Raw genomic sequence first — 17,062 nt, 5'->3', positions numbered from 1 at the left:
TATCTGCCGTCAAATTCTATGTTTCTATAAGTATCCCTAGTACAGCACATGATAGTAGCGATACACGCAACAGCGGTAGGTAGCCCAGTACAGCACAGGATAGCAGCGATACACGTAACAGGGGTAGGTAGCCCTAGTACAGCACAGGATAGTATTTAAACAAGTAACAGCGGTAAGTAGCCCTAGTACAGCAAGGGGGATACGGTCATTTGGTCTACAACAACTAGGTCGAGAAGCATTGGGTCGACACCACTAGGTCTACATGGGTTTAGGTCGACATGGGTCAAGGTATACAGGTCATTAGGTCGACACAAGCATTATGTCAACATGGGGTTTGCACTATTATTTGAGCCGACAGGCGGTATTTCATGCCCTACCATCCACTAGAGCGTGGTGGGAGAATAAAATAGTGTGCCCGAAGCATTGCGAGCAAAGGCTACGTAACAGCGGTAAGTAGCCCTAGTACAGCACAGGATAACAGCGACACACATAACAGCAGTAGGTAGCCCTAGTAAAGAACAGTATAGCCATGATACATGTAACAGCGGTAAGTAGCCCTAGTAAAGCACAGGATTGCAGCGGTACATGTAACAGTGGTAGGTAGCCTTAGTAAAGCACAGTATAGCAGTATCACACATGTAACAGTGGTAAGTAGCCCTAGTACAGCACAAGATAGCAGCGATACATGTAACAGCAGTAGGTTGCCCTAGTACAGCACCGTATAGCAGCGATACATGTAACAGCGGTAGGTAGCCCTAGTACAGCAGCGATACATGTAACAGCGGTAGGTAGCCCTAGTACAGCACAGTAAAGCAGTGTGATACATGGAACAGGGGTAGGTATCCCTAGTACAGCACAGGATAGCAGTGTGATACATGGAACAGGGGTAGGTAGCCCTAGTACAGCACAGGATAGCAGTGTGATACATGGAACAGGGGTAGGTATCCCTAGTACAGCACAGGACAGCAGTGTGATACATGGAACAGGGGTAGGTAGCCCTAGTACAGCACAGGACAGCAGTGTGATACATGTAACAGCGGTAGGTAGCCCTAGTACAGCACAGGATAGCAGTGTGATACATGGAACAGGGGTAGGTATCCCTAGTACAGCACAGGATAGCAGTGTGATACATGGAACAGGGGTAGGTAGCCCTAGTACAGCACAGGATAGCAGTGTGATACATGGAACAGGGGTAGGTATCCCTAGTACAGCACAGGACAGCAGTGTGATACATGGAACAGGGGTAGGTAGCCCTAGTACAGCACAGGACAGCAGTGTGATACATGTAACAGCGGTAGGTAGCCCTAGTACAGCACAGGATAGCAGTGTGATACATGGAACAGGGGTAGGTATCCCTAGTACAGCACAGGATAGCAGTGTGATACATGGAACAGGGGTAGGTAGCCCTAGTACAGCACAGGATAGCAGTGTGATACATGGAACAGGGGTAGGTATCCCTAGTACAGCACAGGACAGCAGTGTGATACATGGAACAGGGGTAGGTAGCCCTAGTACAGCACAGGACAGCAGTGTGATACATGTAACAGCGGTAGGTAGCCCTAGTACAGCACAGGATAGCAGTGTGATACATGGAACAGGGGTAGGTATCCCTAGTACAGCACAGGATAGCAGTGTGATACATGGAACAGGGGTAGGTAGCCCTAGTACAGCACAGGATAGCAGTGTGATACATGGAACAGGGGTAGGTATCCCTAGTACAGCACAGGACAGCAGTGTGATACATGTAACAGCGGTAGGTAGCCCTAGTACAGCACAGTAAAGCAGTGTGACACAGATAAACTGTATAGTGCTGGAGGCAGTGTCCCGGGTTCCACTTCCAGCCTCCCACAGGGATTATATAGTGTCGTGATGATAATCTCCCCACAGACAGTGCCTGTGCCCCAGCTGCGATGTCACCACACTGCCTCCTCCTCCCGCCAGGCTGTTCACATGATGATGATGATGGGCCGGGAGGCTGGGGCTGGAAGTGACGACATTCCGGGGTGGCCCGTATTCTCTTTTGCCAGCGGGTGTGTGTGAGAACCAGGGGGAGACCCATTGGAAGGATAATATATCCGCCGCAGCCATCTAGGAGAGAAGGCCGCCGGCGCCGGGCACAGCCAGCATGTCCATGGAGGACCCGTTCTTCGTGGTGAAAGGGTGAGAAAGGGGGGAGCCGGGGCCGGTGTGTGTGGGGGCCCCGATCTTGTAATAGGGAGCATAGCCGGCTGGATCAGGAGGTTCTAATGATGTTTAGGAGCGGATCTGTTGCGGGTGGAATATAATGTATGGGGAGAGTCTGTGATTGTATTGGGGGAGGGGATCTGTTAGTGTATTGTTGTGTGAGAGTGGGGGATCATCATCTGTTATTGTATGTGTGGGAGGAGGGGGATCTATGTATTATGTTGGGGGGAGGGGGATCTGTTATTGTAGTGTGTGTGTGTGTGTGTGTGTGGGGGATCTGTTATTGTGTGAATGGGGGCTGGGATCTGTGCACTGTGGCACATACCCTCCAACATCTGAAGGGCAGAAATCGGTACACATTCGGGAAGGGGGTGTGGCCACATGTTAAAGTGGGTGGGGTCAAAGCTGAAGTGGGCGTGGCCACACCCCCTTTCCGAATGTTTACTGTGCCTTTTTTTTTTTTTTTAGAGGACCCCCGTCCCCCACCCTGCAAAGAGCCCTTAGGATTGGCAGCTCTGCACATGTTGGGAGGGACAGGAGCTCTGACAGATCCCACCACCTCCCCATCTGCAGGCTCACACAGCTACCATACTACATGCACAGATGTGTGCTTGCATGTATATGTATGTCTGATCTGCCTTCCTGAAGGCAGCATGGATGCTGGTGGCTCCCAGGTGGCTGTCATATGCACCATTGCAGGAGCAACAGGCGTGGGTGTATGCAGGGAGGAGGATGTTTTGGGGACACTCCTTGCGTGGCTGGGGACATTGCCACTGATCAGGCAATGCGGGTGTGCCTGGGCTCACCCGGACAGATCTGTGAGCATCAGATACAGGGAAGCCCACAATGATTGGCAGACACTGTGTGTTACCTCACAGCTGCTGCTCCTCCGTCCTGTGTGTGAGGCGGTGAGCAGACTGGGGAAGCTGTCAGTCACTCCCCTGCTTCCTGACACTTATGGCAGCCTCCGTTCTAGTGTCCCTAGTGTCTACACGGCCAGCAGCAGCAAGCACCAAAGACGCGTGTGACTGTGTGAGCAGGGGGAGGCGGGTCCTGCGCGTCTCTGCAGGGCACCTTGGGATATGAAGTCTTCCTGACAGCCACTCCCCCCTCTCAACTAACGCTGCCGGAAGAGCTGCAAATAGAACCTAACTCTAAAACTACAACTCCCAGAGTCAGGTGCCGGCTATAAAAAAATCGGTACATCGGTACACTTTGATTTTTGCCGGTACAGACCGCTAAAAAGCGGTACTGTACCGGCAGAATCGGTACAGTTGGAGGGTATGTGTGGCATAAGTAGTTTCTGGGATTATATATGAGTAGAATCTGTGATTGGATGGGCGGTGGGATTGTATGTGGGTAGGACCTATTATTGAATTTGGGAAGGAATCTTATTGCATTGCGGTTAGGATCTGTGATTATCTTGGGGTGGAGGGGTGGCACCTGTATATTATAGGTAAGTGGTTCCCTAGCTTTGTCCTCAAGTACACCCCAACAGTTCATGTTCCGGGTGACCTGGAAAACATGAACTAATGGGGGTACTTGAGGACCGAGGTTGGGAACCACTGGTATAAGGCATGGAATCTGTGATTGTATGGAGGGGATGTGATTGGACGGTGCAGTGAACTATGGCCCTTATTCAGATCTGATCGCAGTATTTATTTATTTATTAACAGTTTCTTATATAGCGCATACATATTCCGCAGCGCTTTACAGAGCATAGTTATGAGCAAAAACACATAACGAATTACAGCACAAGACAGTTTAGGACAAGTACTCAGGGTGGCAGAGGTTTATATATTCTTAAGGCCCCCTTAAGGTGCCCATACACGTTACAATTATTGTATACAATATTGTATACAATATCGCATCTCATCCGATCTGGGTTTTGCGATGACATCAAATGAGATGATATCTATGTGCTGCACATACTTTTTGTACTAGATCTCATCTCATCGCAAAACCAAGATCGGATGAGATGCGATATTGTATACAATATTGTATACAATAATTGTAACGTGTATGGGCACCTTTACACTTGTCAACTTATTGTCTCAACAAATTGAACCTGATTGACTCGAGATTTATCCTATGTGCAGGAGGTTCAATCTCTTCCAATCTCTTGGTTATACTCAATGGCACAGGATTGTGGATTGTGTCCTACACATCAGGCACATAAGATTTTGTCAGACGGCACATCAGATCTCGTCAGATAAATTGACTCAAATTGGATGAAATCTCACAAAATCTCACAAGTGTAAGGGGCCCTTAAGAAAGGCACATGAGGAGAGAGGGCCCTGCTCGTGAGAGCTTACATTCTAAAAAGGGAGGGTTAAGGTGCCCACACACGCACCGATCCCGGCGGTGCGATTCTGTACGATGGGGTGTGCGCTCCCGCGGCACCTCATCGTACAGTACAAAAAGTATGTGCTGCACATACTTTTTGTACTAGCTTTTTCTAGCACAGCATCGCATCGCATGCACATCGTATGCACAATGCATACGATGCGATGCTATGTGTGCTAGTTAAGCCCACAACGCACGCTGGGATCGGTGCGTGTGTGGGCACCATTAGACAGACAGGGGTGACACAGAAGGGAAAGAGGTGAGCATAAACAGTAGGTTAGGATGAGAGATGGTCGGGTTTTATGCAGGAGGGTGGGAAGAGGTCAGTTTAGTCCTTGATATTTTAAGTCTAAAAAAGAGCTGGGTCATCCAAGAGTAGACAGCAGAGATACAATTGGAGATATGAGTGAGGATAGAGGGAGAGCGGTCAGGAAAGGAGCGGTAGATTTCAGTGTTATCAGCATAGATGTGATAGTGGAAATCGAGTGAGCAAATATGCTCACCCAGAGAGGACGTATAGAGATAGAGAAGAAGAGAGCCAAGAATAAACTTTTGGGGGACACCTAAAATCAATGGAAGAGCAGGACAGGTGAAGTCATTAGTGGTACAGCAGGGCATTTTCAAAACTGAATATACAAGCATTAACAGTGATAGTAAAAGTTGTTTGCAGATGTAAAAATGATGATATTATGGTTGAATAGCCAGATTAAGTAGCCAGGAGTAGTATGTTGTGAGAAGAAATTGAACTCACTCAAAGCAGTCTTTGGTTTTCTCACTTGTTGCTTCTGTCTTTCTGTTTCACTTCAGTGTAACGCCAGTATAACGCTACAGTTATATTTAAATTATGCCGCACTTTAAAAATGATGCACTTCAAAACTATTATGCACACAGCCTATGTAATGATCTTTAAATGCATCTACACTCATTAATTGGACTTTCCCCACCCAATCCCAACCCCCTACTACAATGAATGGTAATAAAAGGGCCTTACATAAACATCCATGCATTCCAAGATAGCATGTGTCATTAAGAGTTATAAGATATTCCTCCCTTCACATAGGCAACAGAGATTTGCTTTTTAACTTGCAAAATTAAGTTTGTCAAAAACACATTTCTGATATCTAAAGCAGTGTGCAGAATGATCAATTACCAAAGCATTTAAATACATCCAGCACCTGAGGTGTAATAATCTGCAGCCCAGCCAGACCAAGTATGTAGAATGCTGGTTACCTATGACAATATCAAATCAATCTAGGACAGCAGTACAATTTTTGGTACTTATGTATTATCTGGGCTCCCATGTTAAATGCACACCATTTTTTCATACCCCTACTATCCAACTACGCATGGAGTTGATTTTATATAGTGTGGCGAGCGCAGCGAGCCACCGTGCCTGAAGCGTGGCGAGGGGACGCGGTCTCATAAGAAAAACGGGAGCCCAGATATTACATAAGTACCCAATTTTTTTTATCAAAATGGGCAAAACCATGTGCACTGCAGGTGGGGCAGATGTAACATGTATAGAGAGAGTTAGATTTGTGTGAGTTATTTTGTTTCTGTGCAGGGTAAATACTGGCTGCATTATTTTTACACTGCAATATAGATTTCAGCTTCAACACACCCCACCCCAATTCTAACTCTCTCTGCACATGGTACATCTGCCCCACCTGCAGGGCACATGGTTTTTCCCATTTTGAGAACAAATTTGTACTGCGATCAGATCTGAATAAGGGCCAATGTAGGAGAAGGCACACCATGGAGTGTATGGGATTGTATGGACAGAGCTTTGTATGCTGGCTGCTATATTATGGTGTGTATGTGTGTGTGTGTGTATATGTGTATATATATATATATATATATATATATATATATATATATATATATATATATATATATATATATTTATATTTATTAAACAAAGTGACCATCAGTGATTAAAATAAGCCCTAATCATACCCATAGTTTAGAGTAGATAGAGAGCTTCATCATGCTTTGCAGAATGTTGGGCTGTATAGGGAGAACAGAAATAATTGTACAAAAACAGAAGGGGGGGGGGGGGTGCTGCTATACAGGTGGGTACATAAACAGAGATGGGGATCCTATCCTGTCAGTACATACACAAAAAGGCAGGTCAGTACATACACAAAAGGGGAGATCCCTGTGATACAGGTCAGTAGGTAAACAGAAGGGGAGATCCCTGTGATACAGGTCAGTACATACACAAAAGGGGAGATCCCTGTGATACAGGTCAGTAGGTAAACAGAAGGGGAGATCCCTGTGATACAGGTTAGTACATACACAGAAGGGGAGATCCCTGTGATACAGGTCAGCACATACACAGAAGGGGAGATCCCTGTGATACAGGCCAGTACATACACAGAAGGGGAGATCCCTGTGATACAGGTCAGTACATACACAGAAGGGGAGATCCCTGTGATACAGGTCAGTACATACACAAAAGGCAGGTCAGTACATACACAAAAGGGGAGATCCCTGCGATACAAGTCAGTACATACACAGAAGGGGAGATCCCTGTGATACAGATCAGTAGGTACACAAATAGGGGGGTCCCTGCGATACAGGTCAGTACCGACACAGAAGGGGAGATCCCTGCGATACAGGTCAGTAGGTACACAAATGGGGGGGTCCCTGCGATACAGGTCAGTACATACACAGAAGGGGAGATCCCTGTTATACAGGTCAGTACATACACAGAAGGGGAGATCCCTGTGATACAGATCAGTACATACACAAAAGGGAAGATCCCTGTGGTACAGGTCAGTACATACACAGAAGGGGAGATCCCTGTGATACAGGTCAGTGCGTACACAGAAGGGGATGTCCCTGTGATACAGGCCAGTACATACACAGAACGGGAGAACAGGTCAGTAGGTACACAAATGGGGGGGTCCCTGCGAGAAATCAGTCTGTGAAAGGTGCGAGTTCGGGTTATATTGCTGGCGTTGAAAAGCAGCCGCAACAGCACTTCCCACCGAATTCGATTGACCCTCATCTGTCCAATAAAATCTGGTGATGGATGGGAGCAAATGACAATTGACCATTTGCTACCAAATATTGGAAAATTAACAAAATGGTCATTCAGACAAAAAATTTTGTTTTGTATTTGTAAGCAAATGGTCAATTGTCATTTGCTGTCATATGTTTCCAGATTTTCCTTTCAGCCAGAATGGACAGATGGTCTGACAGATAACTGTATTGGGTGTAGCCGTGTTACGCTGCCCATACATATGTGAGATATCAAATGCAATCATTCGATTTCAACCACATCTGGCCATTAAATCGAATGATTGCATGCATTTGTAAGCTGACATTCGACACGATGCGCAGGCACGCCGTCGAATTTTGCATCGATAGATATTATGAGCTGCACATAACATAATATTTATCGAATTGCATGAGCAATCGCATGCGATTGCTCGAATGCAATCAGCGGCGGGTTCGGGGAGCGTGGCCGGGATGTGTACCGGAGTGCTGGCAGGGAGCCGGTACCTTAATGCTGGGGACCTGAGGGACTCAGCAGCAGCAGGGGAGGCATGGCGGTTGTGTATCATGGAGCTTTCAGGTGGCTGGACGCGGCAGCAGATGAGAGAGAGTTCTCTCAGCCAATCAGCGGCCGTCTGAATGTGAGGCCGCTGATTGGCTGAGAGAGCGCTCTCTCAGCGGCCTCAGCAAATCAGAGGGCTGTCCCAGTGTTTCAAAGTCAACTGCTGCCGCTGACAAGTCCCGCCTCCTGAAAGCTCCACTGCTATGGTTCCAGCTCTGGTCCCGCCTACACAGCTGACACACCACCCCTCCAGCATCCGATGTCCATCGCAGGATGGCATGCGACATCGGGTGCTGCACTGGGCACCACTTGATGTGATCAGATGCGATGGGACACATATGTATGGGCAGCATTAGACTAGTTAATGTCAGTATATGCGATTAAGTCAACAGTGGTTTATTTTCAGGGAGGTCCAAAAAGCTGTGAACACTGCGCAGGGCTTATTCCAGCGATGGACAGACCTCCTCCAGGACCCTTCCATCGCTACAAGAGAGGAGCTGGACTGGACCACTAATGAGCTGCGTAACAACCTGCGAAGCATCGACTGGGATCTTGAAGACCTTGATGAGACAATCAATATCCTTTTAGAATGATTGAGTCACATGCTGTTAGAGATCGCTGTTGTATAAATCATTCTGCCCCATGGAATGGGGTCATTGGATAGACAGCAGCTAGGTCTATAAGCATTAGGTCGACATAACTGAAGGTCGACATGGGTAAGGTCGATAGGGTCATTAGGTCGACACAAGAAATAGGTTGACAGTCAAAAGGTCGACATGGGGTTTTTAATGTCCCGAATGTCGACATGGACACTGAAACGTTGCACCGTGCCCCCACGCATGGCTCGCTGTGCTCGCCATGCTTCGGCTCGGTGCCTCGCTGTGCTCGCCATGCTTCGGCTCGGTGCCTCGCTGTGCTCGCCATGCTTCGGCTCGCTGCCTCGCTGTGCTCGCCATGCTTCGGCTCGGTGCCTCGCTAGGTTTGGCGCACTATGTTATTTTCCCACCACGCCCTAGTGGATGGTAGTGGATTAAATACCGTCTGTCGGCACATGTTGTTCCCAAAAAATGTGAAAAACCCCATGTCGACCTTTTGACTGTCAACCTTTCCCTTGTTGATCTAATGCTTGTGTCGACCTAACCCATGACGACCGTCAGTCATGTCGACCTTCATGCATGTTAACCTGGTGGTGTCAACCTAATGCTTGTAGACCTAGGGACCATATCCCTGCCCCATTTGCTCCCGATCATCCACTCAGAATAATGCACAACATTTCATTTATTTTATGTTCTCTGGTTGGAAAATAAATCTAACAATTGTGTGATTGTCTAGGAGATTGCCCAAATTGCAAAATCTTCATTTCCGGACTATACTTTTCTTCCTGGTCTTTACCAGCCTGCGTTAGGATACACAATGAAGGGTGATTTTACATCCACCTGTGCTGTATTTCCCTGCATCTGGCTAATGCTGCGTAAGTGGACCTGGAAACAGTGATCTATTCATCCAGGACAGATGCATTGCTTGTACTCTACATTTTCCGCATACCAGCCGGATCTGGTACAGGCGCAGGTCTGTATGGCGTTTGGAGAAGGCGCAGTAAGTACTTACAATGCTTTCCTTCTAGTCATCAGTAGATCATTATTTTGACGTCTGCATTAGCAGCGCTTACAGTACCTTCCGGTAATCCCCATCCAGGGCAAAGGGCTATTGGTGGTTATCTGATCACCTGTTAGTACAAAGCTCTTAATGTTACAAAACACTCACAAATACCAGCAAGAAAATCTCAGTGCTTCTATGAAAGACCAGCAGCAGACTTCCCCATGTTATAAAACAGCAAAGAAATCAAACAAATAAAGATTGGCAGTAAGTAAAATGTACAGTGATCTGGTGTAAGAACACATTGTCAGCACTATGGCAGGACAAGGTTACATTCTGAAGTTGCACAAAAGCAACAATATTCAGTATGTAATGCAAAGGGTAGACCTACGTAGATACATTACCAAGAAATATAATACATATAAGTCCTGATTCAGATATTTCTGCAAGGCTGCGTATGTTCTCACCCGCCACAAATTCGCTCAGTAGCATGCGAGCCGATGTGTTCGCATACAAATCCACTCGCATGCAGCCGAACGGAAGAAAAATCATTTGATGATGGTCACTCACCATCGAAGGATATTTCTTCCCTTCGCTAATAAGCCAGACTAGACCAGTAGTTTTCGACTTCGAACTCAGGACTTCCCAAAGGTTTTTCAGGTCTCCCCACAGAATCACAAGTGAAACCATTAGCTCCACCTGTGATCTTGTGTCCGTGAATAATGAGTGCACCTGTGCACCTGCCGGGGGACCAGGAAAATGTGAACTGTTGGGGGTTCTGAGGACCGAGGTTGAGAACCACTGATCTGGACTAACTTATTCTGGCTGCATCGACACGCCTGCGTTCGCAGGGGTATGCCCAGCGTCTTCATGGGTGCACCCACTGTTTTTGTGGGTAGGCCCATGAAACACTGGGGGGGTCCCCTGCATTCACCCCTTGTTCGCCTTTCCTGGAGGGAACGGCCTGGCTAGTGTGAAACTCGCCACAGCCGTTCGCTTTCAGGGTTTGCGCCTGCCTTAACACTGCATGCGCAAACCGCGACCATCGGGGAAAAATGTTGCTCGCTATGAGCGGGTCTGAATCAGCCCCATAATGTAGCTGATAAGCTTGGCAAAAAGAAAAAAGCCTGTCGCTGAAGTAGAGACCGGTGACCACGGTGTTAGGGCAGGAAGACTTTGGGGGTTATTTTGGTTCACTTGTTCTGACAAATTCCTTCTTAGATGGACAAAACCATGTGCACTGCAGGTGGGGCAGATGTAACATGCGCAGAGAGAATTAGATTTGGGTGAGTTATTTTGTTTCTGTGCAGGGTAAATACTGACTGCATGATTTTACACTGCAATAAGATCTCACTTTGAAGTAAAACCTCACCCAAATCTAATTCTCTCTGCACATTTTACATCTGCCCCACCTGCAATGCACATGGTTTTGTCCATCTAAGAAGGAATTTGTCAGAAAGAGTGAACCAGAATAACCCCCATTGTGCTGCAGAAGGACAAATCCCATCATTGTCATCCAGCTGGGACGGTATAGCGATGTATGAGGGGTGATGAGCAGGAGGAGAGCTACATATTACATTTATTTAGCAGTGTATTTTCCTTCATTCCTCTCACGTATTGTGGAATCCAATCCCCGCAAGTTCAGTCTGGATCCGGCGGAGATGAGGCAGAGGAAAGCTTTCATCAGTGAGACTCGCCAGTGTGTCAAGGTGAGAATGTCTGTACAGAGCGACGCTCCAACTGTATTGCCTGAATTACCAATCAATAAGGATGCTCTTGAAATGATATCCGTCTCCCACATGTGCTTTGCATCTCCTTTCATGTGAGGTGAGCCGCAAGAGTCTTACTAACATTCTTACCCAAGTGACCGGATCATTGTTGACTATGGTCCCACGTTTAGGCTGAGCTGCCGGACCACATTTGGCATTGCTGTGGCCTCCGGATGACCACGTTAACAGTTCAGTATCCGCCACCTTCCGTGTATGTTTTCCACCATGCCCATAGATCATTATAGGCATAAGGATTTGCAACCTAACTCGGCTTTGAAGAACATGCAATGTATTTCATGCAATCCTGGGCGGCTCAGGGGGGTCGGCAGCCCATACACTGCTGCGATACATTGCACCAGTGTATGGGCACCTTTTAGAGGGACAGAAAACTTGGGGTAGAATGACTCTATCACATGATAATCCCCTCTCAGTTCTGTCCTGCTCCCATACCACCCAACATATACAATCTATGAATCAGCACATCACAGTGGTGGCTGGCTGTACCCACCATGCCTGTGTCTACATCACAATGGCGATATGCAGTGCCCTGTACTCCTTTCTAACTTGCCATTTATTGCTGTGCACGCCTTTGGAATGTGATGCCTCCTAACTTTCCCACCGCCAAAACAAAACACCTGAATCGGCACTGTCGTTATGAGACGGGACAGTTGGGAGGTATGCCTGCTGCTGTCCATTCCCAGGCCACATCGCAATACATCTTATAATGTAGTTGGGGTTTCTGTGGGTCTCACTCTGAGTCAGATGCAAGCGCAGTTGAGGAAAGCTCTTGCAGGTTGGCGCATACGGCGCTTGCACAAAAGACCAAGATCTGAGACTGTGCATTTGCAAGGTCAGGCATGTGTTCCCTGATACAGATCGCTGGAGAGAACCCATTGATCCATCTGTGAACAGAACACACTTCTTGAGAAATGGCCGTATCTGAGAGGTGAACAGGTGATCACACAAACAGCCCCATAGTGTGACAGTGTCATGGGAGTGCAAGCTGGCTTCATTGCACAAGTGTGCACACAGAGATGGGGTGCTTGTTTCTAATTAATATTTTATACCCAGCATGGTGTGAGTTCACGTCCGGAAGCGATGGCGGTAAAAATAGTGAGCAGCAAAGGCTTCCAAGGGGGTTTCTGTCAGATTCTCTCATAGACAGAACAGAAAAATGGCCACAGATCTGTCTGACTCAGGAAGGACTATGTGGTCCTAAAGCACCTATGACACTCAATTAAGCATGTTTCACTCTGCCAGTGCACACTCAATAAGGGGTGAGTCTGCTGTACTGGGGGTATGCAGGGTTGGTCCTTCCCATTGCCAAGTGGGTATTGTCTTTGCCTCCTGGATATTAGACATGTGATTGACTGTATTTTAATTGTTGGAAATACCTTGTTATTGGCTTACAGTGAGACTCTATTTAACTGTCAATAAACATCACACTGCCACCTAATGGTCAAGTTACCCTGAAAATGTCAGCATTTACTGTAAATAAAGCATATAAAATAAAAACCTTTGCAAAGCACAAGTACATACAGGGATAGTTTTATATAGGGTTCCTGACTGATTATTCATGTAGCTTACTACAGTTACTGTAATTTCACTGCCGCTAAAACACACAATCTATTCGCTCTCTTTTTTTTCCATGGCATACAGGAAATGAAGGATCAGATGACCAGTCCATCTGTTCATGCCTTAGCTGAAAAAAAGAACCGGCAGGTGAGAGGCGAGATCTTTTTATATCCTCTGTTTGTTTGTTGGTGTCCTTGGTGAATTGGAAGAGGTCACACTGTGCAGTAAGTGTAATGTGCATCACTTGCTGCGGTCTCAGGTTACGTATTGTCTCCAAGTCACGGTCACTGGGAGTGATGCACACTCCTGAACCAGCAGTCTCCAAGGGGAAGCTGTTTGGTCCCATTGACACGTGTACAGTACTTTCGCTTACTTGTTGCCTGACTCTTACAGGAAAGTAACACCTTAAGTTGGAACAACGTGTTAAAGTGCACCCATCGCCTTCTGTGGGCTAAACCAGTATTCATAAGAATGCAGCCCATGCAGTCTCTAGGAACCAGTGACGTCACCGGGATCCAGAGACTCATCACTTATTGGTTCACTACCAACACTCAGATTACTAAACCTACCTAGATGGGCAAATATAATGTAGCATTGTTTCTTTATTTTATTAAATCGGGGCTTGACCATTTTTTTTAAAATGTAGGAGCCAGGATAAAAGCATAGGAGCCAGACAAACCAAAAATAGGGGCAACAATTGACACCGAAATGCCTATTGCACATGTCACACACCCGTTACATATTATTCCACATGCTATAATGCCCATTACACGTCATGCCACACACCATAATAACTATTACATATTATACCACACACTGTAATGCCCAGTACACATTCTACCAAACACTGGAATGTCTATTACACATTATGCCACACACTGTAATGCCCATTACATATAATACCACACACCGGAATGCTTATTACATATTATGCCACATAAGTGTTGCTTACTACATGCTCATTGCTCTTGATGCCAGGGGTAACATGCTCTTTGCCAGAAGTTGCATGCTGGAAGCTGTGCAGCCCCCGCTCGTCCAGCAGCAAAAAGCAGTGACACTCAATGCACAGTGCCTCGGAGAGTGGAGGTGCAGCTGCTGGGCCGGGTGAAAGACCCACATCCCAATGGGGGACTTGTGATGGGGGCAGTTGCTAAGCCCCTGTATGAGAAGTAGGTAGCCGCTGTTAGCCTTGCTGTACAGGCTCAGATGCAGGTAGCTGGAGAGTAAGGAGGAGCAGCAGCAGCTCTGCAGAGACTGACAGGAAGGGCAGATGGGTGGTCGGGCACCGCTGATCTGCTTCCTCACTCCCTGCAAAAAAATCTGGTCGCAATGAAGCAGAATTTGGTCTCTGTGGAACCTGGTCCTTGGTATTTGTCCAGCCATGTATTAAATGATATTCTTTCTATAATATTTGGTCATGCACATCCGACCCTGTCCCACTGAAGCTTACACTCTGTAGTCCCTATCATATGTGCACACACAGTAGGATGTCAGAATCCCATTAACCTACCGGTATGATATTGGAGTAAGGCAGAAAACCCACATGAACACAGGGCGAACATACAACCCCCACACAGGTAGGACCTTGTTGGGTATTGAATCGAAAAACCTCAGTTCTATAAGGCAGTATTACTTACCGTTACGCCAACCACACAGTGCTCTTTGTGTTTTTGTTATTTCCCTGCAAGTGCACAAATTTCTATGTATAGAACCGAGCATACACAAACCAAGGCAGTATGTAGTCCTACTTAGCTCTGTGACCTCTCCACTTGTGGTAGAAGGGGAATGACTGGGTGTTATAGGGTGCTCACCCATATTCAGCTAAGGTGTGTCTACAAAATTGCGGGCTATGCAGAATTGTGCATACATGTAACTACGCCTGTTGGCCGGATAGGGCTGGTGCAGTGATAATGCGGTGAAGCATAGGGCTAAGGACAGTCCTACCTCAGAGTAACCACATTTTGTTGCGTGCTTGCAGCTAAGGTCAACTTGTGTTCAGCTCCGCATTGCCCATAATAGTTATATTTATACACTTAAAGTCAGCAGATCCTGATTACCATCTGTGTAATACCAAGTGTAATTCCTCTCATACAGTGACATCTGACTGTATATAAGTGAACGACAACAATGGGGACCATTGTACGCCATTCTCTTACTGGTGCGTAAACGTTGCTGCAAGAGCTGTCAGAGACTTTCCTGCGAATTGATAGGTCTCTTGGTAACCTGATATAGAACAGCGTAGAAATAAGGGGATGCAGTTACAATCCCGGCGGTCGGGATCCCGGCGTTCAGAATCCCGACGCCGGAATCCCGACCGCCGAAATGCCGACACATTCTCCCTCCGTGGGTGTCCACGACACCCCTGGAGGGAGAATAAATGAGTGCGCCGAGCGTAGCGAGGCACCGGGCCCGCTGCGGGCCCCCCCCTTGTCGGGATTTCGGCTGTCGGGATTCTGAACGCCGGGATCCCGACCGCCGGGATTCAATACTGAATCCGAAATAAGGGGATGCAGTCGTAATGCGACAAGTTTAAAATTCTACTTAAAACATTTTATCGGTGTCGGCAGCAGAATGCTAAACGTGTTGCTATAAAACCGTATTTCACGTTCATCGGACAACACTGCTAAAATGCTTAAGAAGCAACTTTAACTTTGTTGCATTGTGGTACCAACACAACGCTGACGCCAGCGACATATCTAACAACATCGCTGATGATGTTTATTTGTCCCTTTGCGCTTTTATTGCTGTTACATGTTTTTGTTGCTGGAAGTGGGATTTGCGACCAATCTAAATCACCTCCCCCATATAAAGTACACATAAAGGGCCTGATTCCGCTAAGTACGCAATGCCAGTATCTATGCAGTGGAGGGATTAGTGGCCAAGTCGTCACATGACACGGTCGTACTGTGCTCGCACCAATGTTCCTTAGCAGTGTCGCGTGGTGGGAGGACTCATTTCCAAGGTGGTTGCCAGTAAGGCACTGTATGGAGGAGGTAACGCCGAGCGGAGGCAAGAACGCAGGTGTGACTCACCCGTTTTCCAGGCATGTCTTGAAGCCGCCAGTAGGGCTGTCACTTGAAATTCAGGAATCTGTGAATTTTGCATATTTTTGCTCATTCTGTGCGCACGGGATCACGGCTGCAAATGCATTAGCATGCAACACTGCATGGCCCCCGTGGTCATGTTTGCTTAATGCTGATCTTACACTAATGCTTGCACCCTGATTAATTTCTCTCAACAGCTGTGGAACTCCCACATGGGGAACCATATTTCCTTAGTAATAACTTGTATACTGGATGAAGTTTGTGCTACAAACTGTCTGCATTTATCTACTTTTTCTCTTTCAGGCACTCTTAGGAGAAGGGACAAAACAGGGCTGGAATACTGAGCCAGACAAGTACAAAGCGCTGGACAATGATATCCAATCTGCAAACTCCCAGTTTCTTGATGGGCAAGTCACGCAGCAGCAGGTAAGATATGAGACGTGTGGAAGAAGTGTGTGCAGGGCAGGCAGTGCGTGGCGTTGACTCGATGCATCATCAGTGAAATGCAAGAAGATTCTCATTCTGTAAAATAAGTCAGATGTTGTTCACTACGCGCTGCCATATTTCTATGAATCTAGATCACTCAACTAAGCCCTGTTACCAGAAATGTAGGCTAAAGGATTCTATATGTGACAAATCAAGCCATGGGCCCTATATGTAGCCTAAGGGTATAGATCCCAGCCATGGCCCTGTATGTAGCCTAAAGGGACAGATCCAAGCCATGGCCCTGTATGTAGCCTAAGGGTATAGATCCAAGCCATGGCCCTGTATGTAGCCTAAAGGGACAGATCCAAGCCATGGGCCCTATATGTAGCCTAAGGGTACAGATCCCAGCCATGGCCCTGTATGTAGCCTAAAGGGACAGATCCAAGCCATGACCCTATATGTAGCCTAAGGGTATAGATCCAAGCCATGGCCCTGTATGTAGCCTAAAGGGACAGATCCAAGCCATGGGCCCTATATGTAGCCTAAGGGTATAGATC

General features: G+C 47.0%; 1 protein-coding gene across 3 annotated transcripts in view; it reads left to right on the top strand.

The window, feature by feature from the left end:
- The first annotated feature begins 1,899 nt into the window (after positions 1-1,899).
- The window catches only part of STX6 (syntaxin 6), a 132,189-nt gene continuing 117,026 nt past the window's right edge, over positions 1,900-17,062 (top strand). For 2 of the 3 annotated variants that reach the window (XM_083157184.1, XM_083157181.1), the window contains exons 1-5: positions 1,900-2,160; positions 8,502-8,671; positions 11,306-11,400; positions 13,120-13,182; positions 16,383-16,505. In XM_083157184.1, the coding sequence (XP_083013310.1) occupies positions 2,126-2,160; positions 8,502-8,671; positions 11,306-11,400; positions 13,120-13,182; positions 16,383-16,505 (486 nt within the window). In that variant the 5' untranslated portion in view covers positions 1,900-2,125. The remainder of the gene's footprint in view (positions 2,161-8,501; positions 8,672-11,305; positions 11,401-13,119; positions 13,183-16,382; positions 16,506-17,062) is intronic. The other variant, XM_083157183.1, reaches the window with a different exon arrangement.

This window comes from Crinia signifera, chromosome 8 (assembly GCF_055691185.1).
Source record: "Crinia signifera chromosome 8, ASM5569118v1, whole genome shotgun sequence".
Lineage (NCBI taxonomy): Eukaryota > Metazoa > Chordata > Amphibia > Anura > Myobatrachidae > Crinia > Crinia signifera.
This window is presented reverse-complemented; position numbering and strand designations above follow the sequence as displayed.